We start from the raw sequence: 27,735 nt of genomic DNA, 5'->3' as shown, positions 1-27,735 counted from the left end.
ATTATTTTTCAGAACATAAATCGGGAAATAGATTCGGTATACATTACTCGAGGCTGACATTCCCAGCTCCTTAGCAGTGCCCCTCAGTGAATGTTCTGTTCTTGTTCATTCATTACTGTATTTTGAATCATCCCCTCTGCCACATATGGCGGCTCATGTCTCACCCTTCAGCCAATAAACCCATTTCTTTCCAAGAGTGAGGGTTTCTGTGGAATAGTAGAAAACTTTAACCTGACCTACACAAACCCTTGCTTCTTATCACTCTGTACCAAATTCAGAGGAAGACCTGACAAAAAAGATGCAGTATAGCCCCTTTTCTGTTCAAACTTACGTCATTTTATTACATTAGAGAGGAAAATATAGCAACGATGTTTGTGGAGGTTTTCTACCTTCTTTGATATACTCAAATATGTTATTATTTCAACTTAATAATCTGTGCAGCTTTATGTATGAATCCATGTTATTCTGTATATTTCCAACTACAAAATGAAAATTTAAAATGCTGGTTTGACTACACGGAAATACTTGATAAAAGTAAATCTCAATGATTTGGGTTACAAAAATTGGTTCAGATGTTAAGCAACAATGTCTAAAACTTCTCACAGGATGAAACTGTATTTTTGAGTTTCCACTCTGAGATTAACGTTTCAATACGCATGCCATTCTCACAGGTGGTCGAGTTGTGTCCTGTTAGCAGTCAAGAAAAGCTGGGATTGAGTCTGCTACTGAACCGATGATGAAGAAGACATGGGCATTTATGTCGGCAGGGTGACACTGTGGTGAGGACCTGACAGCAGAGAGGGAGGGAGGGAGGGAGGGAGGGAAGGAGGGAGGGAGGGAGGGAGGGAGGGAGGGAGGAGGGATGATTTGGAAGGGCTCAGGATGAGAAAAGCCTCTTTGCAAGACCTGAATGTGAAGAACTGGCTGCCTTCCAATTCTTGCCACTTTCAATTAGGGAAGCAAATTATGCTGCCCAAGTAATGCAATTATCATCAGCGTGTTTAGCGTGGAGGCTTTCCCTGCAGAATCCCAGCAAGAAAAAGTGTGAAAGTGGTAACATTGTCTAAATTTGAATAAATTCCCGTAAGATCCCATAAGAGAGCTGCAGGCTGAGCTGAGCGCTGGTCCCCAAACATTTGTCCTTCCATTCGATTGCATCTTTTATACTCTGCTAACAACAGTATTGGCGAATTATTTTAAACTAACAGTCATAATAATCACCTCTTTTAATCTGTGGGTGGGTGGATAGGTTTAAATACTCAAGAAGTACATCTGTCCATTTCTTTTAAAAATACTAAGTTTTTTGTTTTTGTTTTTTTTTTTGGTTTTTACGAGACAGGGTTTCTCTGTATTGTTTTGGAGGCTGTCGGTCCAGCCCAGCCTCGAACTCACAGAGATCCGCCTGCCTCTGCCTCCCGAGTCCTGGGATTAAAGGCATGCGCCACCACCGCCCGGCTAAAAATACTAAGTTTTAAACATTAAACATTAAGTTTTCCTCATTGCCACCCTGTTCTGCAGCTCTCACGTCAAGCCCAGGCCAGTCAAGAGTATCCATGTCCTGTGACTCCAACATCTCTTGTCTGTTACTTACCTTACATATTGCTGTGTGAAGACTCTATCTACAACTTTGTTTTTACCCATATAAATACACTTTAGAGGAAGAAACGGAAACACACTATCCTTTATATCCACAGGAAATGCTGGCTAGCATTAACATGACATGTCAAGTCAGACCTACTGAGGCCCACTCTTCTGACAGTAAAATGCACCCTTTGTGGAGTATGGAGAAATTTATATAAGCATGCAAACACCACCAAAATCAAGGCACAGGACATTCCCATCACGCTTAATTCTTAAGTACATTGATAGGGCTAGCCTCCCCATCCAGCTTGCTGCTGGGATCCAGTGTCTGTCTTCCTGAGTCTGGGATTGTCAGTGGTCCCCACACCCACTCATGGGTTCTGAGGAATCTGAATTCTAGACCTCTGTTTGCTCAGCAAGTGTTTTAACCACTGAGCCATTTCTCCAGGCCCCTGACATTATTTAAAAAAATAATTCAGCAGATTTATTTTGCTATAATCGTCTTTCTCATAGGCCATAAAATATGCTGACAGGTTACCTTGTTTATTATTGACAGGCAGTGAGGTCATTACTGTGGGGTCTTGAACAGGATGCTTAGAACAAGCAAGGTTTTGCTGTGAAGGTTCTGAGCTGAACTTAGCCAAGTGTGAACACATGTCATACTCTGCAGCACCCAAAGGTGGCAGCAGTACTCAGCAAAGGCTTTCCTCCAAAGGCTTCGCTCACCTGGCCTAGACTGGCTTCCTCATTAGGCTCACTGGCAGCAAGCATAGTCACTTAGAGTTAGTTATTAGGTGTCTTGTGGTACAGAGGAGTTTTGGACTAATGGAGCTTTGGTTTAGGTTTCTCCATATGATAAGAACATCTAAAGAGCTTCTAACACTTAATCACTGATTTTGTATTATATGTCAAACATGGGCTTATTTTTCTTAATTTGATTCACCTTTGCTCTTTGAGAGTCTCTCTTTGTAGCTGTGGCTATCCTGAACTTGCCAGGTATCCCAAGTTGGCCATGAACTCACACAGATGTCTTTGCTCTGACTTCAGAGTCCTGGGACTAAAGGCATGTGTCAGCAAACCTAGTCTTTGACTCATCTTTTTAGCTATAAAACAGGGACAATTTTTATTCTTGCTTTGCAGGCTATGTACATGCAACAAAAATACCGAGCCGAAGATGGCTGGGCCGCACAGTTACAAAGTCATTATATGAATTCCAGTCAAAGAATTTCAAGTAACTGTTTATTATATAGTTTAAATAGTGTCCTCTTTCAGTGCAATAAAAAATAAGACTTTGATATAAGCAAAGAACACAGGTACAAACTGTCTGCTAACAAAACCTGATTTAACACAGAATGTTGTATCTATGGTGCATTTTAATATATAGTTCATTTTCCCCCCAGAGGAATTCCAGCTCACACAGGCTTTTAAAGAGCATTTTAATAATCATCAGGTATATAAAATCTATATATTTTAATGGAAAGAATACTTTCCAATTTAAAAGATTATTTTTTAAAACACACCTTTTAGTAGATTTATGAAAAAATGTGATATCTACCCAGATGGGGCTCTGTGATATTTATCATATATTATGATACATTAAAATTTTTTCCGGTGTTTCTAAGACAGACCAGAGAGACAAACAAAATACTTCAAGGCAGATTACAAATGAGCCTCCTTCACGCCTCTGATCTGGAGCTAGCCAAAAAGAAATTCTTATGTATCCTTGCCCAACAGTAGATCACAAACTTCTTCATTTAGAAGGTGTCCTGTGCTGTCTACACCAGCAAAGAAAGAATGCCAACAAAAACATGAAGAGACAGGCAGAAGTGAGCTTCCCAACCAGTGTATTAGCAACTATCCCTACTCAATGATACCTCCTAACAAACCAGAAGAAATAAGCTTGGAGAACTTCTGGGTAGCTGAACACAGGGAGCTTCCTGCAAGCAAGTTTCTAGCAAGCAAGCTTGACCTCCTGACTGGCACCCTGCCTTATGCATCTGTCTTTAATTTTTGTAACACTGCATACGATAAACCAGTGGGCAGAAGCATTTCCTTCCTGGTCTGTGAACCACTCAAGTGAGTCAGTCACCTTGAGGAGGGCATCTTATAAACTCACTTACAGCAGTTGGCCAGAAGCACAGTTTGAGTTTGTGGTTTGCAATTCAAGTGAAGCAACCAGGTCTTGGAGACTGACTGAGCCCTCAACCTGAAAACCAGAGCTAGTATCTGAAGTAACTAAGTTCAAGGACACTGGTGGCTTTCCATGCCGCTGGCTGCTGCATCCTGGTTGGGAAAAATCTTCCCATTTGGGCACTACAAAAGTGACCTGTGTTCTATGAGTAGGGGAGAAAGAAACTGAAGTTAATTGGAGTTGATGTTTTCTTTTACGTCACCGGGCTTAATTAAATTTATGCGCAAATAAGGAAGTGGCTATATGTTATTTTATTTTTGTGGTGTTTGTGATGGAATACTCAGATACACTGGGAAATTAATCTTACCGGTCTTGGTAGGTTTAGAAGTTCCAGTGGCATATTGGGCCTAGCCCGATTTTTTAAAAATATAGGATATGTAAATAAGTAGCTACAGTTTGTTAACATTTGCAAATTCAGAATTATCCAAGTTCTGCCCTGCCCTTAGCATTTCACTGATAAACCCTTTATACTGCAAGGCTTTGGAAACAATAATGGCTAATTAAAACGGACTCAATAAACAACCCAATTTCCTTCTAGAGAATTATAACAGACTTGCCATTTCAAGGTAACTAACAAATAATTATGAGTTTAAATAATTTTAAAATGTAGTAAATAATACGAAGAAGCACCTATACTACCCCTCCTTAAGGTAAAAGGATGTAATTGTGAGTGCATATGCATTTGTGTGTGATTAGATACAGGTGCCTGTGCACAGGAGAATACCAAGTGTTTGCCCCCATTCTCCACCTATGCCATTGAGGCAGGGTTTCTTCCTGAACCTAGGACTCTGATTTTCTCAGTTAGGCTGAAAGCCAGCAAGAGCCATTGTTTCCCCTGTCTCCACTCCCCTTGGAGTTGGGGTTATAGCTTTGCACAGGGAGCCAGGCCTTTTTAGTGGGTGCTGGGATCCAAACTCTGGTTCATGGTTGCACAGCAGATACTCTGAACTGCTGAGTTATCTCTCTGGACTAGCTAGTTCCTTAAAAAAACAAAACAAAACAAACAAAACCTCCTTTTGCAGCCTGGTGTGGAGGCTTGTGATGCCATCCCAGCAGCATTTAGTGGGCTGAGACTGGAAGAGCATTGAGTCTCCAGGCAGTCCAGCCACTGCGTGGGAAAGCCAGCCTCCCCACAAGAGCACAGCAATCACAATACCAGAACAAAACCTACCACCTAATAATCTTGGGATTACACACACTCATGTCTGAAAGTTGATTCTCGGGAGACTGTCTCCAAACAAAAAGTATATTTCAATGAAACCACCATAATAAAAAAATAAGTATACCCTTTATAGAAATAGAATACGTATGTAATTTCTTTCTGCCTACAGTACCATGTAGGCAATTTCCACATCCCTTCATGTACTTCTCTTTCCAAGGATAGTTCCCCTGATTGATAGCTGCTATAATAGCTTTGCTTTTGCCAAAATGGATGAACTGTTGAAGCTATGCTTCTTAACTCTTTAATATATGAGTGATTTCATTTTAAGCAGAAAAAAAACATTTTAAACAGTTACATATTATTAATTTGTTGCAATTTTTCCAATCTCCTGTAAGTAGTTGAAAGATTGTTCTCTGTCTCACCGGATCCCACTGGACCAGTTTTTCTCCTGCCTGCTGGGTCCCCACAGATGCTTATGATATGACACTCTGAGGCTAATATTAAATTATAATTGTTTGGCCAATGGCTCAGACCCATTACTGGCTAGCTCTCTCATAAATTAACCCATTTTATTAATTTATGTATTGCCACACGGCTGTGGCTTACTGGTAATGCTCCAGCACATTACTCCTTCTGTGGCTACATGGCGTCTCCCTGACTCCACCTTCCTTCCCTCAGCATCTTTGCTTTGATTTTCCACCTAGCTATAGTCTCCCTGGCCATTGGCTGAGACAGCTTTCTTCATCGACCAGTAAAAGTAACGCATATTTGCAGCATACAGAAGGACCTCCCACATCACTCTTACATTTATTTGTGCTTACTTAACACATTTATGTAAAATATTTCAGTTAATCATCAGGCTTTTATGGGAATAAGTGAAATTATTCTCTGTTCTGGGGAATTTCTACCCACATTTGCTGTCCATTACTTATATTCTTCCACACCAAAAGAGGGGGTGGCTTTGTATGGATGCATCTCAGAATTTCTTGAGGTCCATTCTTTCATAAAAATTGGCATCAACTTAGGAAACAAACATTGTGTTCTCTAATTCAAGAGGTGTTGCACAGTTTAGCTGCATCATTTTAGTACCTTTGCCAGAAATCAAAATGTTTGATATGGCTCCAGGGAAATTTTAAGTTAAATCATAATGATATTTTGACATTATATTTGGTCTGTAACCTGAAAATCTGGCCTGTGGGGGACACCTTAATTATATACTAACCCAAAGTCTACAGATTCAAAGAACTAAGTAAGAAGCAAGGAAATCAAGAAGAGTTAATATAAATGATAGCCTGTGACCATGCTGGCCTCAAAGGTCACTACAAAGCAGAGGATGACCCTGAACTTCTGACCTCCCTAGCTCTCTACCTCCTGAGTCCTAGGATTAGAGGCACAGGTCACCATACCCAGCTTATACAGTACAGGAGTCAAACCAAGGGCCTAGAGCATGCTAATACTACTAACTGGGCTATTTCCTCAGCGCATTCCCATTACTGATTTGGAATTTGCGTACAAAACAAAAGAAAATAAAAAAGCTCATCTTATAGGTTGAGTGCATCGGAACAAAAGAGATGCTGCAAGGGACATTTCAGATCCTGAGTCTACTCCTCTGACTTTCAAACAGGGATTCATGTACATTTAGTAAGTATACTGTAACTTGAAAATGAACCAAAACATTATTTTAGTAGTCTACTCCTAGTAAGATATTCATACCCACAACATTATGAGGTACATGTATAATCCCCCTTTAAGATGAGGCACTAAGATCTATGTGCTGGCCCAGTCTGGTAAACATGGGAACTAGAATATATGACTGATAATCTAGACCCAGAAAGAAAACACCCTATGTTCTCTTACTTGTGGGTCCTAGCTCCAAATCTTTACAGATGCAAGTATATAACCTGGAGTTAATACAGAAACCAGGAAAGTAAAACAAGATAATAGGGTGGGGGAAGGGACAGTTCTAGAGAGCATGGCAGGGGAATACAGCTGCTGCAAAGGGGGATGCAGAGGGCAGGGGTAGGGGTGGGGGTGGGATATAGCTGTGTAAAGGGGGATGGGGTGGGGTGGAGGGTTGAGGTAGGATACAGCTGCTGTAAAGGGGGATGGGAAGATGGGGGGGTCTTTAACTAGAGGGCAATGCAGAGGAATAGGATGGACATATAAGTAACAACAGGATGCTTGAAAAGGCAACAGAGCAACATATTATTTTATAAACTTAAAATATATGTGCTGTAGAAGCTGGAGTGATGGCTCAGTGCTTAAGAGCACTTGCTGCTCTTGCAGAGGACAAAGGTTTGGTTCCCAGCAGCTGTGTCAGCTACCAACCTTTGTAACTAAGTTCAAGAGTATCCAATACCCAATTCTGGCCTCCATGGGCATGACCACATGTGTTGCACAGATACACGTGCAGGAAAAACCCATACACATAAAAGAAACCTTAAAAGTGTAATATTAATATGTATGTATGTACGTATGTATGTATGTTTGTATGTATGTATGTATTCATGCATGCATGCACACATCCACACATACTTTTTAATGGGGTTACATGAAACGGAGGGACAATGCTCCCATAAAAGCCATGCACTTGTGGTTAGCTAACAATAACCTCAGCACCAGGCTTCTCACACCTTGACTGGAGTTGTTGCTTTGAAGAAAACGAGTCTCCCAAAGCAATATGAGCTACTGCTATTTCCCTTGGTTGCCTTCTAGTGTCTGAAGGTAAGACCCAACTGCTGAGGACACTGCACTTTGGACACAGGACTTGGAGATGAGCTGGAACTGACCTGGAGTCTCCTGAGGAGCGGCTCTCACAGTATCTGAAGGTACTATGCAAATTGCCAGGGGAGAAAAGCAAAGAATAGTCTTATGCAGCTATAGAGCCTATGAACCACAACAACTGCACCAGTAAGATATCCACAGTGGTATAATAGTGGCCCTTTCATGTTGAGGGCAACCAATTATCTTCTAATTGAACTTAAGGGCCACTAAATAGGAGAGAGTTCATGGAAAGTATTGTAAACAGGCCAACTACTCCTAACTGGTGAAGTCACGAACCTGAGCGGACCTACTACTGCTATTTTCCTAAGCAAACACTGGTTCTAACTGAATTCTGAATTTGTATCTTTATACCCACAGAAACCCACCTTATTCATCATCAAAGAAACCTCTTTTGGCAACAAAGATCCATATCTAGTCAAGAGAGTATGGGACTGTAGGGTGTTCAACCCCAACTGTGATATATCTGCAATGAAACTCCCATACCTAATGCTCAGGGAAAACTGTTCAAGAGTGGAAAGATTACAAAAACCAGAGGCCCATGACAACTGTTGTTACATAGCATCCACTAGGCATAACAGCAAATACTATGAAATCTCAACAACATGTTTACCTGAATAAGACTGGTATAAGGGCAATAGCAGTTGATATGCTAACATGGATAGAGGAAATTCCACATGGTCTTACCCCTAGCTGAAGACCTATAGGTTGTCAATGTCTGCTAAGAGAGGGAGAATTAGTTTCAGCTAATGGTGAACTCCCATATAGGTTGTACAATTCCTAGTGGTAAGCCTTTAGACACAATCATGCAGGAAAAGTCAAATAGCTCAGTAGGTTGCACATGCATATAAATACACATATCTAGATACTAGAGACAATAATAAACAAAGACAAGACCATGGATTTCAGAGGGGATGACATGGGAGGGGGACTGGAGGAGAGATGAGTAGGAATCACACGCAAAATTCTTATGATCCACCCCTTCCCCAAGATGAGGTATTCACTTTCCATAGAGGTATTCGGGCCTAGAAAATACTTCCTGAGTTTGCTCCTGAATACTGGATCATGGTACAGGCCTTCCCTTTGTTCTCTCAGACACATAAACTGATGTTTTCAAGACCCCACCTTCCTCTTTCCTGCACAGACTAGATCTTCCAGCAATTTTGACCTCAGCAGGTCCTTCTGAATGTCTGCCTTATTTCAGTGCTCCTGCCTCCATGATCCCTGGCTCCTGCCCTGCAGAGCTGCAGATCCTGACCAGTCTGCTTTTGTTTCCCAAATCTCCGGCCACTCAGCAAGGTTGGGCTGATGGGCTCTGCTATCTGTGCTCAAATCCTTTAGAAGCAGTCACAAGTTGCCATAACAGCTGCCAATTTTATTCACTACCCTCTAGCTCCTCTTTAACGTGTCCCATTGACCCCTGCAGGTCACATCAATAAAGCAAGGCCTAACCTTAGAGTCAGCCACTTTTTATGCTATGGTCAGTACTCAGTTACATGGTCTGTCACAGACTGGTGCTAACAGCACTGAAATTACCCTCACTTAGTGTCTTAGCCCCTGTTCTGTTGCTGTGAAAGTATCCAATTGGGGGCTTGCTTATAGCTTAGGGTCATCATGACAGGAAACAGACACTCATGGTGGTAGAGTAGCAGCTGAGAGCTTTATATCCCAACTAGCAAGCAGCAGGCAGACAGACACTAGGTATGGCATGGGCTTTTGAAAGCTCAAACCCCATCCCCAGTGACACACATCTTCCAATAAGACCTCATCTCCTAATCCTTCCCAAATAATTCTACTCCCTGGCAACTAAGCATTCAAATATATACTTTCAAATAAATTCAAGCTGATGGAGCCATTCCCATTCAAACCACTGAGGCTGGTGTTCTGAGTCTCAGTCACATCCTTGCCTTTCCCCCATCTTCTTCAGCTCATGATAAGACAAGCGGGCAGACTGCATGTCCTTGGGTACTAGGCAAACAGGACAGCATTGCTAAACACTGTCAAAACCTGTAATGATCAGTCTAGGAAGATAGCTCAATGAATAAAATGCTTGCCATACAAGTTGAGAATCAGTGTTCGGATCCTTACACCAGAAACTGTGGAAAGCCATGGAAGTTAGTGTGTAGATGCAATTCCAGGGGGGCTCTGTGAGTTGGCAGGCAGAGGCAGAGGAACACCCAGAAGCATCTAGTCTGCTAGTATAGCACATACAACAACCAACAGGAGACTCTTCCTTAAAAAGAAGGCTGAAAGGTGTAGCCCAACCTCTATATGCACACAGCACACACAACACACACACACACACACACACACACACACACCCAGGGCACACCAGTCCAGGACACTAGTCCTCAGCTTTCCTCATAAGTTAAGGCCTCAGTTGGGCATGGGTCTACAAGCCTGCACTACCAGCTCCTTGGGAGGACAAAATTTAGTTAAAGGCCAGGAGTACAATGAGCCTAGGCAGTACAGTGTGATTCCAACTCAGAAACAAGTCTAGCCCACTGCTCTGATACTAATTTCTCTATCCTTTCTGATCTCATTATGAGGCCAATTTAACTGGAATTAAAAATCTTAGTTGAAGTCCATGCTCCTCAATATGAGCTATTTCCTCAGATAACGACCCGCCCCTTGTCTCTGCTCACTGCTTGTCTCTCCTGTCCATCCCATTTCATCCTTGACCACTCAGCCAACTCCAAGTCTACTCCACCTGCTTCTCAGCAGCCTGTCCATCACCTTGTATTCTTTGAGCACAAATGTCTCATTTGTGTTTCCAGATTCATCAAGGAGTTTAAGAACTCCAACAGAGCAGTTAGGGGAGAGGAAAAATGTCATCAGAATGTATTGTATGAAAAAAAATCAATTAAAAAGGAACCATAATCATTGTTCAGTGATTGAAAATGTTAATTGAACAAAAAGCTTCACAAATAAGAGGAATTTGTCCATCACTGAGCTATACCCTTTGCTCATTAATTCTTATGTTAGAATGTTTAACAGCTATATATATATTCTAAGGCTTATATAATTATAAGTAAAATGGTAATTTAAAATTCAGAATAATCAATAAATAAACACAAGTTTTCAAAAATAATGTTTCTTTGAATCTGTGCTTGGTGAATTATTTGATAATTTTCATTATTTTTAGTCAAATGAAGGGATAACCCTTCTTTGCTTCTGATATATTCTTGGCAGCTATTATTAATTTGAGTATATTTTTAAAATAATACTGACATTTACATAAAATTTTAGTATTAAAAGAAAAAATTATCTACCACTGCTCACACTCATATGTGCATACAATGTAGAACCAAGTATAAATCTAGCATATAAGATGTTTATACTCGTAATAGTGAAGGCCTATGATGACTGTTAGATACTGGCTGATGCGTTCTGCGTCACGAGATAAAAAGTGAGATGTTGGGGTTAAGGGTGAATGTCATGACTTAAAGTAATCTGTCTGGGTGTGATATTTAATCTTGATTGTCAGCTTATCTGAATTTAAGGAAATACATCTCTGGTTGCGCCTATGAATATGTTTTTAGAAAGGTTTGACTGAAGTGAGAAGAACCACCCTGACTACTAATGGCACCGTTCCAATGGCTGAGCTCCCAGAGTGAATGAACAAGGAGAAAGCAGTGAGATAACAGCATTTATCCACTTCCTGGTTACAGGTGCACTGAGGTCAACTTCCTGTTTCCATGCTTCCCAGACAGGATTGGGTCTTCACACTGTGGCTAAAACAAAACCTTCCTCTCCTTAGGTTGTTTTGGTCAGATAGTTATGAGAAAAGTAACTAACACGGTCCCTTCCAGACGGTGAGCTGCTACCTCCCTGTCCTTATACCATTAAATAAGTGGGAGCAGGATGTTTACTGAGTGGCAGACTGGCATCTGCTGGAGGCCTACTGTGGTAAGGAAAACGTCATGCCTCTCAGTTATGGGGAAGAGAAGGCAGCTTATTCAGCCCAATCTGCAAGGGTATCACAAGGGCACAGTGCCCTAGTTCCTGTTTGGGGTGAAGTTTAGTTTTCAAAAGTGCTTAAACTAAATCAACATACTCTGCAACGAGACAAAAGTTAAGTGTTTAGTATCTTTTAGAAGGAATTTAATCAATGGGTAAGTGTCAGCCAGCTACAAAGTCATGTAAATGAAAATCTTTCCAGAATTCCACATGCACAAGGTAAACTTTACAGGGTAGATTTTTCTCTCATATATATTGTGCTTGTTTTTTCTCAAAGTTATTCAGAGTGTTTCTTTCTTCAAAAGTATCATCTAGTGACTAAAGGTATAACAAAATGCTTATGATTTAAATTTCATTTTTATTTATTAGTTTTGATGTTTCAAAGATATTTACTTTGGGGTGTAGGGCTATATTGCAGATTTCTAGCATTTATTTAAGTTGAATATGGTGTGGCATGCTTGTGAGTCCAGCACACCGGATGCTGACGTCTGAGGGCTGTCATCTGAGGCTAGCCTAAGGAGGTCAAGAGCAACACAGAAAATCCTGTCAGAAATGGAATGGGACAGGGTCTCCTGAGGGGATTGGGAGCTTGGGGGGAGGACAGGGGAGAGAGAGCTGAGAGAAAGCGGGAGAAGAGGAGGACATGGGAAAGCAGGAAGGTTGAGTCGGGGGAAGAATAGAGGAGAGCAGGATGAGAGATACCATAATAGAAGGAGTCATTATAGGTTTGAGGAGAGATCTGGCACTAGTGAGATTTCCAGAGATCTACAAGGATGACACCAATTGGCATTGAAGCTACATTAAATGCCCTCCCCTGATAATGAGATTGGTGACTATCTTATAAGCCATCCTAGAGCCTTCATCCTGTGGCTGATGGAAGCACAGGCAGACACCCACAGCTAAACACTGAACTGAACTCCTGGATCCCAATTGCAGAGGGAGAGAGGAGTGATGAGCAAAGGAGTCAAGCCCCACCTGGTGAAACCCACAGAGTTAGCTGACCCGAACAAGGGGGAGCTCATGGACCCCAGACTGGTGACTGAGAGGCCAGCATGGGACTGATCCAGAACCCCTGAACGTGGGTGTCAGTGAGGAGGCCTCTGCAGTCTATTGGGCCTTGGATAGTAGATCAGTATTTTTCCCTGGCATACAAATGGCTTTTGGGAGCCATTCCACATGGAGGGTTGCTCTCTCAGCTTGGACACATAGGTGAGGGTCTAGGCCCTGCTGGGGATGATATGATAGACTTTGAAGATACCCCATGGAAGGCCTCACCCTCCCTGGGGAGTGGAGGAGGGATAGGTTGGGAGGCTGGGGGGGGGTTGATGGGTGGCGGGGGGGGGGGAGGGAGTTGGGATTGACATGTGAAGCAAGCGTGTTTCTAATTTAAATAAAAAATGCAAAAAAAAGAAAATAGAAGTCTCATCATTGAAAGAATGAATCCTGTCAGAGTACGACAGCTAGGTATCCTTTTGCTTTTCCATGGCAAAATTAAAATATTTAGTCATTTTTTTTTGGTTCAAGATATATCCGCAAATCAATAAAACAGCTTGTAATCAGAGGGACACTTTCAAGTCAGTTCTCAATTATCAATAATGACAAATGGTGTATTTTAATAAAAGTAAACTTCCAAACTATTAAACCTTTCCCTTTACACTTTGCATTTGCCTGTACCAGCCAGCTCCCAAATCATGACACAGAGACTTAGTATTAGTTATGAATGCTTGGCCTGGCTGGCTCTTTTAAATTAACCTGTTTCTCTTTATCTACCCTTTGCTTCGTTTTTTTTCCTTCCTCCTTTCTTTCCTTCTGTATATATTACTCTCACTGCTTCTTGTGTCCGCTGGCTGGTGGCTACCTGGCTTCTTACCCCGGGTCTGTCCCTCATTCTTTCCTCCTTTTTGAACCTATTTATTCTCTCTGCCTGCCAGCCCTGCCTATCCTTTCTCTGCCGAGATTTTGGCCATTCAGCTCTTTATTAGACTAATCAGGTGTCTCAGGCAGGCAAAGTGAAACAAATGCAACACATCTTTACATAATTAAATACATTCAGCATAAACACCTTTACACAGTTAAAGTAATATTCTGCAGCATAAACAAATGTAACACAACTTTGCCCAGTTAAAATAATATTCCACAAAAAATTGTCATTGTTTTTCATCTTCCCACTGCTGGTGAGTATTTGGGAAACATCTGTTGAAGACAGGAGGGTGGTCTGACTATGATCCTCAGGGTTCATCTGGTTAACCTGGCTGCCTAGCCAGGCATTCCTTTCCACACCTGCGCCATGGGTGTCCTGAAGCCTTCTACTCAGTTAAAAGCACTACCTTTCCGGACAGAGAAGGGCTGGCTGTTCCTTCAATGAGCTACAGGTACTTGTGCTAGCCACTAGAACTTCCAAATCAGCTATCAAGAAAACAACCATTTGGTTGAATATTTGTATAAATGGGATTTATTTGAAACTCTTCTTACAATCAATACACAACGTATTAAAGCCTAGGGAAATTCAAAATGAAACTTACAGGACACCTTTGCTACAAGAAATCCAAAGTACGGCATAAAAGCCATGCTATTAAAACCCCAGAGTAAGATACTGACAAAAACAATATCAAAACAATTTGTGGTTAGAGTCATGCACAAAAACACCTCTGAGTGCCGGGCGTTGGTGGCGCACGCCTTTAATCCCAGCACTCGGGAGGCAGAGGCAGGCGGATCTCTGTGAGTTCGAGGCCAGCCTGGTCTACAGAGCGAGTGCCAGGACAGCCTCCAAAACTACACAGAGAAACCCTGTCTCGAAAAAAAACCAAAAAAAAAAAAAAAAAGACAAAAAAAAAAAAAAAAAAAACACCTCTGAGTTAATGGATGAGCCAGAAATATTCTCAGGATTTTCTGGTTCTGTTTGATCAATAATATTCTATTTTTTTTCATTTTTAAAAGATTTTCTTCAAAGTATAAAATACACCTAGCAAAATGTCCTAGTTTATGTGAACTTAGCTTTACTGTGTCACCCCAACAACCTGAGCTATTTGTTACACATACACTATGAAACAGTTGACAGAGCAACACACGAGGCAGTGTTTCACCTGTGATGGGTCGAGTGTCAGATCACTCTCATCTCATGGTGCTGGTCCAGTTCCTACAGTTTCACCCTTGTCTAGTGTAACACCCTCCCTGGCTGTGGCAGCTAGTATTTCCTGCATGTTCCTATTTAGGCTTGCAGTTTGCTGTACCACGGAAACAATACTACTGGTCTACAACACCAACATCTAGAGCCACAAAGAATATCTGCCTCCCAAGTGGAAACAATGTGGTTGCTGTGGTTGCCTACAACACAACCATGCTTTTAGAGATCATAACAGAATGATCAAAAGAAGCTACACAAGAAGAAAAAGGGAAACACCTCTGAGAAGGGGTAGAAGCCAGGAGCTCCCAAAGTTTGCAAATGGTTTATCACAGGCTATGAAACAGTCTGGAACAGTAACACACTAGGCAGTGCTTACCCTGTAACGAGACCGTTTATGCTTTACCTTTATTTCATGGTGCTGGTCCGGCCTATCCGGGTCCATGGTGCTCATTCCATTTTCCTTCTCTTGTAGCTCAGCTTCCATTCCTGGCCCTCCTCCTTTGGGGGGAAGCCCTAAGTCAGCACCTGGAGTCCTGCTGTCAGAGGCATCTTCCTCATGGCTATTGGTTATGGATGATACAGAATCTGTCGTAGTTTCATTTCTTTCTCCATTCACCAAGTGTGTATCGAAAGAAGCCACAGCAGTTTGAATAGAAGTCTCTTTCTCATCTTCACATTCCATCTGGTTTTGTGCTGCCACCACACCATTGGCTGAACAACCCTGTTGGCCTTGAGTCTGATCTGTATCATTTTCCTGCTTCTGTGGAGAGTGCTGGGTTAGGAATTTCCGGGGAGGTGAGGAGGTCAATCCATGCTGTCCTGCAGTTTGAGGAATATTTAGGCTCACGGTAGAATCTTTTTTCAAATCAACGTAACTTGACAAAACACTGTAAGATAAAATATAAAAAGAAACATTGGTATGAAACGTTTTGGAATGAAGATAAGCCAATTACAGGTGTAAACAGATCACTTCTATTCATGACGGTTTTGGAAACACAGATTCTTGGGACATGAGCCACATTTAAACAAGCAGCTATATAGAAAGGGGGAAGGCTGGAGATGGCCAGCTGTCAATGGCTGGGCTCACAACCAAAAGCGGACTGGATGAACCTGAGCATTGATTTCTTGGTTGGAGAGTTCCCATGCGCTGTATACTAATACAACTTATTCAGGAAAGATAGAGAAGAGAGCATACTTGTTTAATGAGATTACCTTTCCCCAAGATCTTTACTAATAATTTCTTCAAAGAAGCATAGGCATTCCTGGTTTATAAACTGGCTATAAAACCAAGTTAGTTTGACTTGGAAAGTAGAAATATTTTTAAAAATGTATTATACATAATAAATAGTGGTAGCTTCCAACTGATTCCCAATGGTTTTCTTTAATTTTTCTCTTGATCTCTCCAATCTAGTGCTCACAAACCAGAGCCTTATACATGCAAGAGTTCACTAATGTCACCATGACATCTGCAAGGCTCTGCCTTCTCCAGCTCCCACATCCCCCATTTCCTGGGACTGTCTTTCCCCTTACTGTGGTCTTGCCACACTTCCGAAGTTCTCCATTTGTGTGCCTGTTAGGGTAAATAGCCCTGCGTCTCTGCCCAGCCAGTCTTCCCCAGGACACAGGTAGAGTGCACTCCTCCCTCTGTCACCCAGGTCTTTGAGAAGCTTTGCCTGGTTGGTCTATCTGAGCAGCACACTCCACCACTTTCTCTAATCTTCTTTTAGTCATCTTTAAAGCCCTTATTACTGTTCATATCCTATGCAATCTTGATAGTACTAAGTGGACAATAGAACCTCTCTCAATACATAGTTATGTTTCCATGTAAATATTTGTATAGAATTTTAATCTATAATTTAAATTGGGGAGGGAACATAGACTCAAAGCTGTAGGCACAATTTCTATGACATAAATAAAAAGAAATTAAAATAGACTTTTATGAGCCCGAAGATTGTCTTGTTCCCAACTTTATTCTTACAATTTAACTTGACGTGTGGAGGGTTTAACAAATGTCTAACAGATTATGAATTACTGTGACGATCCTGTGACAATTACACAGCATTTACGAAGCACCCACTAAGTGCCTCAAACTATGCCAAGTTTTTTGCGGAGGTTATTGGCTTTTACCCTTACAATAATTCCTAAAGTAGAAGCCCATAAACAGAGAAATCTATACCCGGGAAGATTCTGTCCTACAGCCAATGTCACTTGGTTAGCACGTAACAAAGCCAGAAATCAAGCTATGAAGTCCACCTCTAAATCTCGCCACATTTGCCCCATGCTATGAGGAAACCTTTCAGACGGACCGAGGAGCAGGTGGATAAGCTGCCAACAAGAAGCAGGGACAAAATCTAAGACTGATTGCTGTCTTCAGTCAGGTACAAGTCTGGGTGACGGGGTAGGCAGGGCAGGGCACTTTAGAAGGAGCTGAGATGAGCACTGTCACCCATCTTCATCCTACCCCGCCCTGCCACCCTGTTACTGCTGCTGTGGACTGGAGTGGAAAAACAGAACAGTGATAGTTAGCAACAAGGGAAGGGAGGAAAAGGTCCAAGTTCAACCCCAGCCACAGTAAGAAGAGAAGGGAAAAAAATCTCAGAAGGATAAAAGTTTATACATAAAACTTGGAAGTGGCCAGTATAAATAAGTGTGACACATTCTGCTGTTATTTGCCTTCTATACATAGTTTACATTGAGCCTGGATAATTTATTAAAAAAAGAAAATCCTCAGAGAAGAGCCAGTTGTCCGCTTTCTGTAGTTCTTCTAAAGGAATGCCATGGAAAACAGCCAGCAGTTTACTATAGCACGTGACACCGAAGGTACATTTGCATCAAGCGCAATAAACTGGAGGCAGAAAAGCAGTAGTTAAACCAGTTCTCAGGAGATTCTGCAGCCTGTGGAAGCCAAGCAACTGTGTGTGGGGGTGGGGTGGGGGTGGGGTTTACCGTGAGGGGGTGGAGTTTACCATGTGGTGTGCTTGGGAAAGGCCAGTGCTCTTGTCTGTGGGAACATGTTATTTTTAAAATCGTGAAGTTTTTCTAAGCTAAAAAAAGAGTATTTTTTTTCTTATTCCAGGAGAAAGAAAAATGTGAGAAAAGGGAAGCCACAGTAAAAAACAAGATAAAATAAGATCTGCTGGTTCCAAATCATTCTACTTAACAGACTGGTACTACTTTCATCCAAGTGAAACTAAGACACTCAGATGGTCCTTTGAAAAGCATTTATCATTGGTGTGTGTGTGTGTGTGCGCGCGCGCATGTGCGTGCGCGTGCTCGAGAGAGAGAGAGAGAGAGAGAGAGAGAGAGAGAGAGAGAGAGAGAGAGAGAGAGAGAGAGAGAGAGAGAGAGAGAGAGAGAGAGCGAGCATGGGCTATAGAGCACTGTGGAGGTCAGGGAACAACTTTTGGGAATCAGTTTTCTCTTTCTAGCCTGAGTTTAGTTAGGGATTGAACTCAGGTGGTCAGGTATGTGTGGCAAGCACTTCTCTTGCTCACTGCTCTTTATCTGCTGTCTGGAATAGCAGTGTTATATGACCCTCCAAAACCCTCCTGGCTTATGTCCGTGGTCACTTAGAACTCAGTGGCCTCCTTTTGTGCTACAAAACAGTAGGCTGTGACAACAGGGATCAAAACAGAAAACCAGCTTGAGACATTGTCTAACAGTAAAGTCAATGCAGTATTAGCCACTTTGCAGACCCTCTGAGGGCCGGCTGGTGTGGGGACATGACAGCTGTCTTAACCTGATGACACTGTGATTTTGCCTGCCTAGAAATGAACTGCTCAATCCTAGTCATTACAGCGTTGTAGACCTGGATGATAATTTACACAGGTCCCCTGTGATGACTGAAGAGACTTAATTTGGAGCAGGGCATATGGGCTGTTGACCTTTGGTTCTGGAATGCCTAGTGGCCTCCAGGTGAAATAATAATAGGATAATGCCAGAACTTGGGAGGCAGCAGCAGGTGGATCTCTGTTAAGTTTGAGGCCAGCCTGGTCTACGGAGCTAGTTCCAGGGAAGTCAAGACTATATCAAGAAACTGTCTCAAAAAAAGAAATAATAGGATAATGGTCTGTGAGTATTAATAGCTGCCTTTGCTCCTATAAAACTTACCATGGCCTTGGAAAAGTGAGAAAATGCTCTTTTTATTACTATATATTGGGAAAAAAGTAACAATTGAGGGAAGTGAAGCCATGTTCCTGCCTGGCTGTGGATTCCATGGGTACTTGTAATACACATCTTTCTGATGTCTGCCTTAAAAACCCCACCTTCACCCCACTTCCAAATGGTTAGCTGCCTTGGCTCTAAGGCTGCTGTCCTGCTATCAGTAAGAGTAAGTTAGCTTCATTTAAATTTGAACTGAGTCTGAGTCTTTGTTTTTTCCAGTGGATTTGAATGCCACAACGCTGGCACTGCCTGTATGACAGCAGACCCTTTTGCTACTTGAATGGATCCCACCACAAGCAGAAGAACCCAGCAAAGCCTTGCCCACACATGAACATTATTTCTTACGTATGCTCAGAACCATGGATTATAGCAATCCTTCCTTACATACAGAACAGAAACTGTACAGTTTACTTGGAGAGACATTCAAATAATGCAAAGAATAGTCACAGAACTGATTTGAGTTAGAAACCTCAACCTTAGGAATGCTGATGCTTTGAGGTTCATTCCAGGCTCAGGCTCCAGCACATCTTATATTCTGCAGTCACTGTGGGGGCTGCAGAATCTGTAAACGGGAAGGCCCTCTGCTCTGGTTTTGAATCAATCCTCTCTGAGAGGAAAAAACACTGACCGGAATTTAATCATTCCTTTAAACATTGCTGCAATCTCTGCTATCCAAAGCATTAAAAATTCCCTTTGGACGTATTGGAGGGTTTAAAAGAGATACCACAACTGCTCAAGAATGAAACCTGAAGACAGGCTTTTAATCAATTTTCTCCAGAAGTTGTAACTGTTACACTGAGCATAATATTTTGTAAATACATTACATTTTAGTTTCTTCTTTTGTTTTTCTGAGAGTCTTGGAATGGGGCCCAGGCTCACCTCAAACCCTCAATCCCTGCTTCTGCCCCCCCCACTGCTGTGATTATAGGCTTGTGCCCTCAGCTGACTTATGCTTAAAATTTAAATTTTGAATGAAAGACACTGTAATTTTGTGCTTGCTCATGCTTCCCAGGACATCCCCCAAATATTCCTGAACTATAACGTCAATACACACACACACACACACACACACACACACACAGAGGTTCATGTAATAGTGTACAGGAAACACCCATACATATAAAATAGTAAAATAGAAAAAAATTTTAAAAATGATTCATGTAATGGGAAATTATCTCTCAATGTTATACTTAAATGAGTGAAAATATTTGACTTTATGTAAGTGAAATTATATATATTGTTTAGATTTCTAATGATATAAACAATTCTAAGACAAAACAATTTAGGTAGTACAAGTAGAAAAATAACTTACATGGATTTGGTTTTTATTTTTACATGAGAAAAACTCATTTTGCCCACACATTAGAACTAAAGAATATAAAGTTCTCTCTCTGAGAATGAAATGGTGTTGAGCATGAGTTTTGTGTTTAGTAATGACATCGCTCTGTAACACCACGAGGTGACAATAGGAAGAGGGAAGCAGACTGCATAGGTAATGCAGCCTCTCATCCAATGAAATGGGTCAGCAAGCCTAGAGAGGGCCTAGGAAGTCAAGAATCCACAGGAGTCAGGTCCTCAGAGAGAGTGAGGACAGTGGAGTCAGAGATGACACGGTGGCCTTACCATCAAGCTTGTAGAACAGCATGCCACATCAGTAATCAGAATGACACAGGAAATGAGAAACGGTAAGTTTTTAATGCTGACTAGGGTAAGATCACATAAATGATTTTTGAAATGTACTTGTTAAAGGCGGGAAACTTAGTAAGCTACTAAGGCCATCTGTTCTTCCCCACCCTCTCCCATTACATGGTGGCTCTTACCTGCTTCCTTCAAAGTGGCTGATGAGATCTGACACCTTACCAGGCTTCCCTTTTGAGGCACATGAAGTAGGGGCCGGATTAGCTTCCTCCATCCTCGGTTTTGCACTCGGTAAAGCTTTATGCCTGGGGATCTGGGGTGTGTGGGATGAAGGTGAATTCTGCAGGTATAATGGCTTTGGAGGCACTGTAGAAAAAGGAGAGTGTTCAATAGTAACAGTGAAGATTCTGGCATCCTGGGTAGATGCAAAAATCTTCAGCATTAGTAAGCTACTATAAAGGGGCCTGTCAAACTGGGACTGACCTAACCAAGGAGAACTTTATTTAGACTTTATTTAGCCTGTAGTATTTCTCCATATCTCACTGAAATTATGTAATTATATATGTATCATTATAAGCATATATATATATATATATATATATTTGTGACACACACACACTCACTAACTCAGATAACACCTATATAAGACTACAGCATTCTAAACGTTCTTATGTGACAGACATAAGATCAGTTATTTGTTCAAACAGAGAAAAGGTGATATATTATAAACTAAGTGCTAGAAATGTACTGTTTTTTACAATGTCCATCAATCCAGCTCTACAGAAGGCACTAGAAGGAAATCTTCAGCCCGAAGAATGATAACTACACCAAAGAGGACACACACACAAAATAATATCAGAACATTTAATCAAAAGACAGGGAAAACTCTCACACCATCAAAACAATAGAAATTAATAAACACTACCCATTAATAACTCAATCTAATGGTCATAATTCCCAACTAAAAAGCCACAGACAAACAGACTAGATTAGAAAAGCATCTGTCTTTCTGCAGCACCTGAGAAACATACTTCCCCATCAAGGACAGACATTGCTTTAGGGTACAAGGATGAAAAATGTATTCCAAGAAATGGACCCAAGAAGCAAGCAGGCATAGCTATTGTAATATCTGACAAAATAAGAGTTCAGACCAAGACTAATCAGAAGAGACAGGGAAGGGAACTACATACTCATTTAAAAAATCCACTAAGAGGATATAATTCTAAACATTTATGCACCCAACTAAAGGATACCCAAGTTCATAAAAGGAACAGTATTTTAATTAAAATCTCATTAAAATTTGACCCTCACACAGTGATAGTGGGATACTTCAATACTCCATTCTTCCCATTAGACAGGTAATCCAGATGAAAATTAAACAGAGAAACCCTAGAGTCAAAGGCAGCTAACAGAAACCTACAGAGCATTCAATGCAAATACTAAAGAAACACATTTTCTCTTCTAAAGCCCATTGAGCTTTCTCCAAAATTGACCATAGGACTTAAAGCAACTCTTGATCTTAAAACAAAATTAAAACAACACCCTATATCCTGATACCATAGATTATAGCTGTTTATCAACAACAGAAAGACTATAAACTCTTGGAAGCTGAACACCTCACTACTGAGTGAAAATTAGGTCAAGACAGAAATCAAGAAGAAAATTAAAAACTTTTTAGGTGAGTGAAAATGAAAATACACCCAAAACTATGGGACACAAAGAAAGCAGTTCTAAGAGGCAACATCATAGTGCTCACATAACACACACACACACACACACACACACACACACGCACGCACGCACGCACGCACGCGCACACACACTCTGAAGCTATCTCATTGTTAAAAACTAAATGATATACTTGAAAGCTTAGAAACACGGAAAGAAATGCCAGCCCAAAAAAGCAGATGGGAATAATTAACTCAAGGCTAAAACCAATTAAGGAAAAAAAAAAAAAAAAGGCAGTACTAGGAATCAATGAAAGAAAGAATTGGTTCTTTGAGACAATAAATAAGATAGACAAACATTTAGGCAAATTAAGGAAAATATAGAAAAAGCATATTCAAACTACTAAAAATAGATATTACAACAGACATCATGAAAATTCAGAGAATACTAAGATATTTTTAAAAATCCACATTTTTTCAAACTGGAAAACCTAAAATAAATAGGTGAATTTTTTGATATATGTGACCTACCAAAGATAAATCAAGATCAGATAAGCAATTTAAACAGACCCATAACCCTGAGTTAAATAGAAGCATCAAATAAAAATATGGAAGATAAAAGGCCCAGGGCCAGAATATTAAGTGCAGAATTCTACCACACCTTCAAAGAAGAATTAACGCGGCTACTGCAAAATAGAAATGAAAGGAACATTGCTCAATTCTTTTTATCAAGCCAATATTACCGTGATACCAAAACCATGGAAAGATCTAACAAAAACTGAAAATTATAGACCAATATCCCTTATGGACACACACATTAAAATTCTCAATAAAATACCTACAAATGAAATCCAAGAACACATCAAAAAAGATTATCCACCCTGACCAAGTTGGCTTCAACCCAGAGACGCAGGATGGTTTAACAAATGTAAGTATGTAAATCAGTAAATGTAATACGGCAAATAAACAGACTAAAAGATGAAAAACAAACTGTCATCTGAGATACAGAAAAGACCTTTGACAAAATCTAACATCCCCGGAATTGGCAATAGGGTGGGAGGATGGGGGGGATGTTGGGGGGGCGCGGGAGGAGGGGAGGGAGAGGGAACTGGGATTGACATGTAAAACAAGCTATTTAAAATAAAATAAAAGTCCTGGAATGACTAAGGATACAAGGGACATACTTTAAAATAATACAAGCAATTTAGAGAGAGCCCACAGCAAACATTATCCAATATGTAAAGTCAAAACAATTCAACTACAATCAGGAAAGACAGTGTGAGTGAAGTCTACTTTCTATATAACTATTAAATATTGTCTTAACTAGAGAGGTAAGACAACTGAAGGAGATCAAAGAGACCAAATAGGAAAAAAAGAACTCAACATTTTATTTTTTGCATATGACATGATTTTACACATAAAACACGCTAGACTCCACCAAGAAACTTCTACAGCTAATAAACACTTTCAGAAAAATAGCAGGATATAGGATTAACACACAAAACTCAGCAGCCTTCCAAATACATGACAAACATATGAGAAAAAAAATCAGAAAAATAGTACATTTCAAAGTAGCCTCAGAAAATATCACAAGGTAATTGTAATCAAGCATCATAAAAACATTAATGCATTGAAGAAAGAAATTTAAGACACTAGAAAGTGGAAAGATCTCCCATGCTTATGGATCAGTAGGATTAATATTGTGAAAATCACCATCCTGATAGTAACAATTTACAGATTCAATGTGATGCCCATCAAAATTCTCACACAATTTTTCACAGAAACTGAAAAAACAATATTAAATTTCTTATGGAAACACACACATACACACACCACACCACACCAAACAAAGCTAAAATAAACAAATACAAGCAAACAAAAATAGCGTAGCTAAAACAATCCTGAATAATAAAAAAATTTTTGGAAGTATCACCATCTCAGATCTCAAGCTGTAAAACTGAGTTATAGTAATAAAAACAGCCTGGCATTGGCATGAAAACAGACACATTGATTAATGGAATAGAACTAAAGACCAATTTAATTTCGCACAGCTGATTTTTTTCAAGGAAGCAAAAAATACACACTGGAGAAAAGACAGAATCTATAACAAATGATGCTGGTCAAACTAGATACCTTCATGCAGAAGAACAAAAATCAATGTACATCTATAATCCTGCACAAAATCAACTCCAAACAAATTACCAACTTCAATATAAGACCAGATACCCTGAATCTGAGAGATGAAAAATGTAGGGAACAGTCTTGAAGTCATCAAGATATGAAAGGACTTTCAGAACAGGATATTGATTGCACAGGCATTAAAACCAACAGTTAATAGCCAGATCTCATAAAGTTAAAACCCTTCTCTACATCAAAGAACACCATCAGTGAATCAAAGCAGCAGCCTACAGAACGGGGGTAAAAGCTTTACCAATATTACATATGATAGAAGGTTAGCATCTAAACTAGACAAAGAATTCAAAACTGGAACATCAAGAAAGCAAATATCTTAATTTAAAAATGGGACATAGAAGTAAATAGGTCTCAAAAGAAGAAACAGAAATGGCCAAGAAACACTATCTTTGGCCCCTGAGAAAGTGAAGATTAAAACTACTCTTAAATTTCATGTTATACCAGCGAGAATGACCAGGATCAAGAAAACAAATGACAGTGAGGATGTGGGGGAAGGGGAGTTGGTGGCAGTGCAAACTGGTCTGGCCATTATGGAGATCATGTAGAGGTTCTTCAAAAAACTGAAACTCTATCTACCCCAACATTCAGTTACACCACTCTTGGGCATATACCCAAGGGACTCTACATCCTACTACAGACATACTTTCTCCCATGTTCATTCCTGCCTTTTTTCCAATAGCTAGAAATTGGAAAAACAGCCTAGATGTTCACCAGCTGTTGACTGGATAAGTGTGGTACATTTACATAATCAAATATTATTCAGGTCTTTAGAAAAATAAAGTTCTGAATGGTAAGTGGATGGGGCTAGAAAAAAACCATACTGAGTGAGGTAACCCAGAATAAACAGATAAATATTGCATGTTTTTTCTTATATGTTGATGTTTTAAGTTTTGGATATGTGTGTTTCAATCAAAATAACCACAGAGCATAGACAGTAATAAGGAACCAGTGGAGATAAAAGGATCTTACAGGGAAGGAGCAGAATGTAGTGTTATAAAATGGAGATAAAGTGGAAACTAGAGTAGGAGGAATAAACAGGGCAGGGTAAAAAGGGATATGGGGAGATGGGAAGGAACAATTAACGCTAGTGGGCTTTTGAAAAGCCACAGAGAAACCGTATATATGAATTTTAAATTGTAACGTAAGGCCATCGCCATATAATAGGGGAGACGATGCCCCAACTAGACATCATATGCCATTGAGTCAAACCTCCAGTGCCAAGACTGGATTACATCTTGTTGCATTACTGACCAGCAAGGTCCCATAGGCCTCCAAACATCACAGGCTATTTCCAAGGCTGCTGATGGTTGGTTATTTTCCATAGACCGAGGGTAGCTGGATATACATGTGTCTTTGTATGACTAACTTAGCCTTAAATGGGACATTATTATCAAACCCATTCCTTCAAAGCTTGGGGATCTATGTAGAAGAAGGAGTACAAAGTTTGAGACAGAGATTGTAGACGACTCCAAGGAAACAGCATCTTCCAGACACAACAGACACACAGATGTTCGGACTCACACAGGCTGCGGTGACTGCATGCAAGGATCTGAGTACATTCAAATCAGATCAAATCCCAGTACTGAGAAGAGAAGGTGCCACAAAGTCCCTCTCGTAATCAAATCAAGAAGGCATTTGCAAGTGATACCTGCCTGCTGGGAAAGGGAACACCAGTTTTCTCCAATGGAGTGACAGTGGGTTTGCCTACCACACTCCAGAACAGGCCTCATATCCATAAATACTGGTCTGACACAAAATGGATTTCATGTTGTGTGTGTCTGTGTTTGCTGGTTTTGTTTTGGTATATATTTTTTTTTTTGTCTTAGTGGATCTGTTTGTTGTTTTGGCTTTTATATTTGTTTGGTTTGGTTTTTTGAGATGGGGTTTCTTTTTGTTTCCCTAGCTGTCCTGGAATGCTCTGCAGACCAGGCTAGCTGTGAACTCACAGAGATCCACCTGCCTCTGCCTCCCGAGTGCTGGGATTAAAGACGTGCACCACCACCGCCCGGCCCATAAGAATTATTTTATGCAAAGGCATTAGAGAAATATTTTGACCTGGTCCCTTTCCCCTGTGGGGGTTGTTCCTCTTACATGAGAAAAAAAGTAACACTTTTTTTTTTTTTTTTTGATTTTTACGAGACAGGGTTTCTCTGTATTGTTTTGGAGGCTATCGGTCCAGCCCGGCCTCGAACTCACAGAGATCCCCCTGCCTCTGCCTCCCGAGGGCTGGGATTAAAGGCGTGCGCCACCACCGCCCGGCAGAAAAGTAACATTCTTATCATCATTAATGGAAGGTTAAGGATGAGAAAAATCTTTGTTAACAAATTTTGTTAAACTAAGCTTCATTTTTCTAGTTTCCTCCAATATCCTATGGAAAAGCCCTTTGGTGTTATGTTTGCATAATTTATTTCTTTATCAAATTGAATATATATAAATTCAGATCAAACAGCTTTTTGGGGTCCTCGTTTCTTGTGGTGATTCTAGTATACATATTGTTGGAAGCCAGACTGATCCAGGCTGTCTGAGGGGCCCTGATAAAAGGACAAGGGGACAGACTTGGCAAGGGCTGGGCTGTGGCTGGGGCCAGGGCCTCAAAGGACTTAAGGTTTTGGTTCCTGGGAAACCTGCTTTCCCTTCCAAGGGCTGCAGTTATCAGTCCTAAAGCTGTGTATGAGGTATATTTTATCAAGAGCCTAAGGCCAGTGTCTGACACGCCCTTTACTGGTGTCTTAGGGTGTCTAGTACTTGATAAACACCATGACATAAAACAACCTGTGAAAGAGAGGCTTCACTGAATCTCACAGCGTTTACGTCTGTCATTGAGGAAGGTGAAGGCAGGAAAACAGCAGGAACCCAGAGGCAGGAGCTGGCGTGGAGGTCATGGAGGATTACTGCTTACTAACTTGTTCTTCATGGCTTGCTCAACCTGCTTTCTCATAGCGCTTAGGACCACCAGGCAGGCAAGGCATTATCCAAATGGAATGGGCCCTCCCTGTCATCAACAATGAAGAAAACGCCCCGTGGACTTGACTACAGGCTTGTGCTGTGGAGGTATTTTCTCAGTTAATATTCTTTCTTCCCAGATGACCCCACCTTTTTAAAAGCTGATATAAAAACTCGCAAGCATGGTTGGTATTAGAGACCATGAAAATGGAGAATCCCAACACTACAATTTCTTCTTTCTCCACTTCATTTGTGTCTGTGTACTTTGGATGATATATTAGTTCTAGAAATAAAGACATGAATTCATTTCTGGGTTTGGTTTTGTACTGAC

General features: G+C 40.7%; 1 protein-coding gene across 5 annotated transcripts in view; it reads right to left on the bottom strand.

Moving 5' to 3' along the window:
- Fgd4 (FYVE, RhoGEF and PH domain containing 4) overlaps positions 1–27,735 on the bottom strand; it is a 170,820-nt gene that overhangs the window by 48,067 nt on the left and 95,018 nt on the right. For all 5 annotated transcript variants that reach the window (XM_040751202.1, XM_040751197.1, XM_040751199.1 and 2 more), the window contains exons 3-4: positions 20,784–20,967; positions 15,203–15,686 (exon numbers count right to left, since the gene is read on the bottom strand). In XM_040751202.1, the coding sequence (XP_040607136.1) occupies positions 15,203–15,686; positions 20,784–20,875 (576 nt within the window). In that variant the 5' untranslated portion in view covers positions 20,876–20,967. The remainder of the gene's footprint in view (positions 1–15,202; positions 15,687–20,783; positions 20,968–27,735) is intronic.

This window comes from Mesocricetus auratus, unplaced genomic scaffold (assembly GCF_017639785.1).
Source record: "Mesocricetus auratus isolate SY011 unplaced genomic scaffold, BCM_Maur_2.0 Super-Scaffold_100008, whole genome shotgun sequence".
NCBI lineage: Eukaryota > Metazoa > Chordata > Mammalia > Rodentia > Cricetidae > Mesocricetus > Mesocricetus auratus.
Note: the sequence above shows the minus strand (reverse complement) of the source record. Positions and strands in the feature narration are given on the sequence as shown.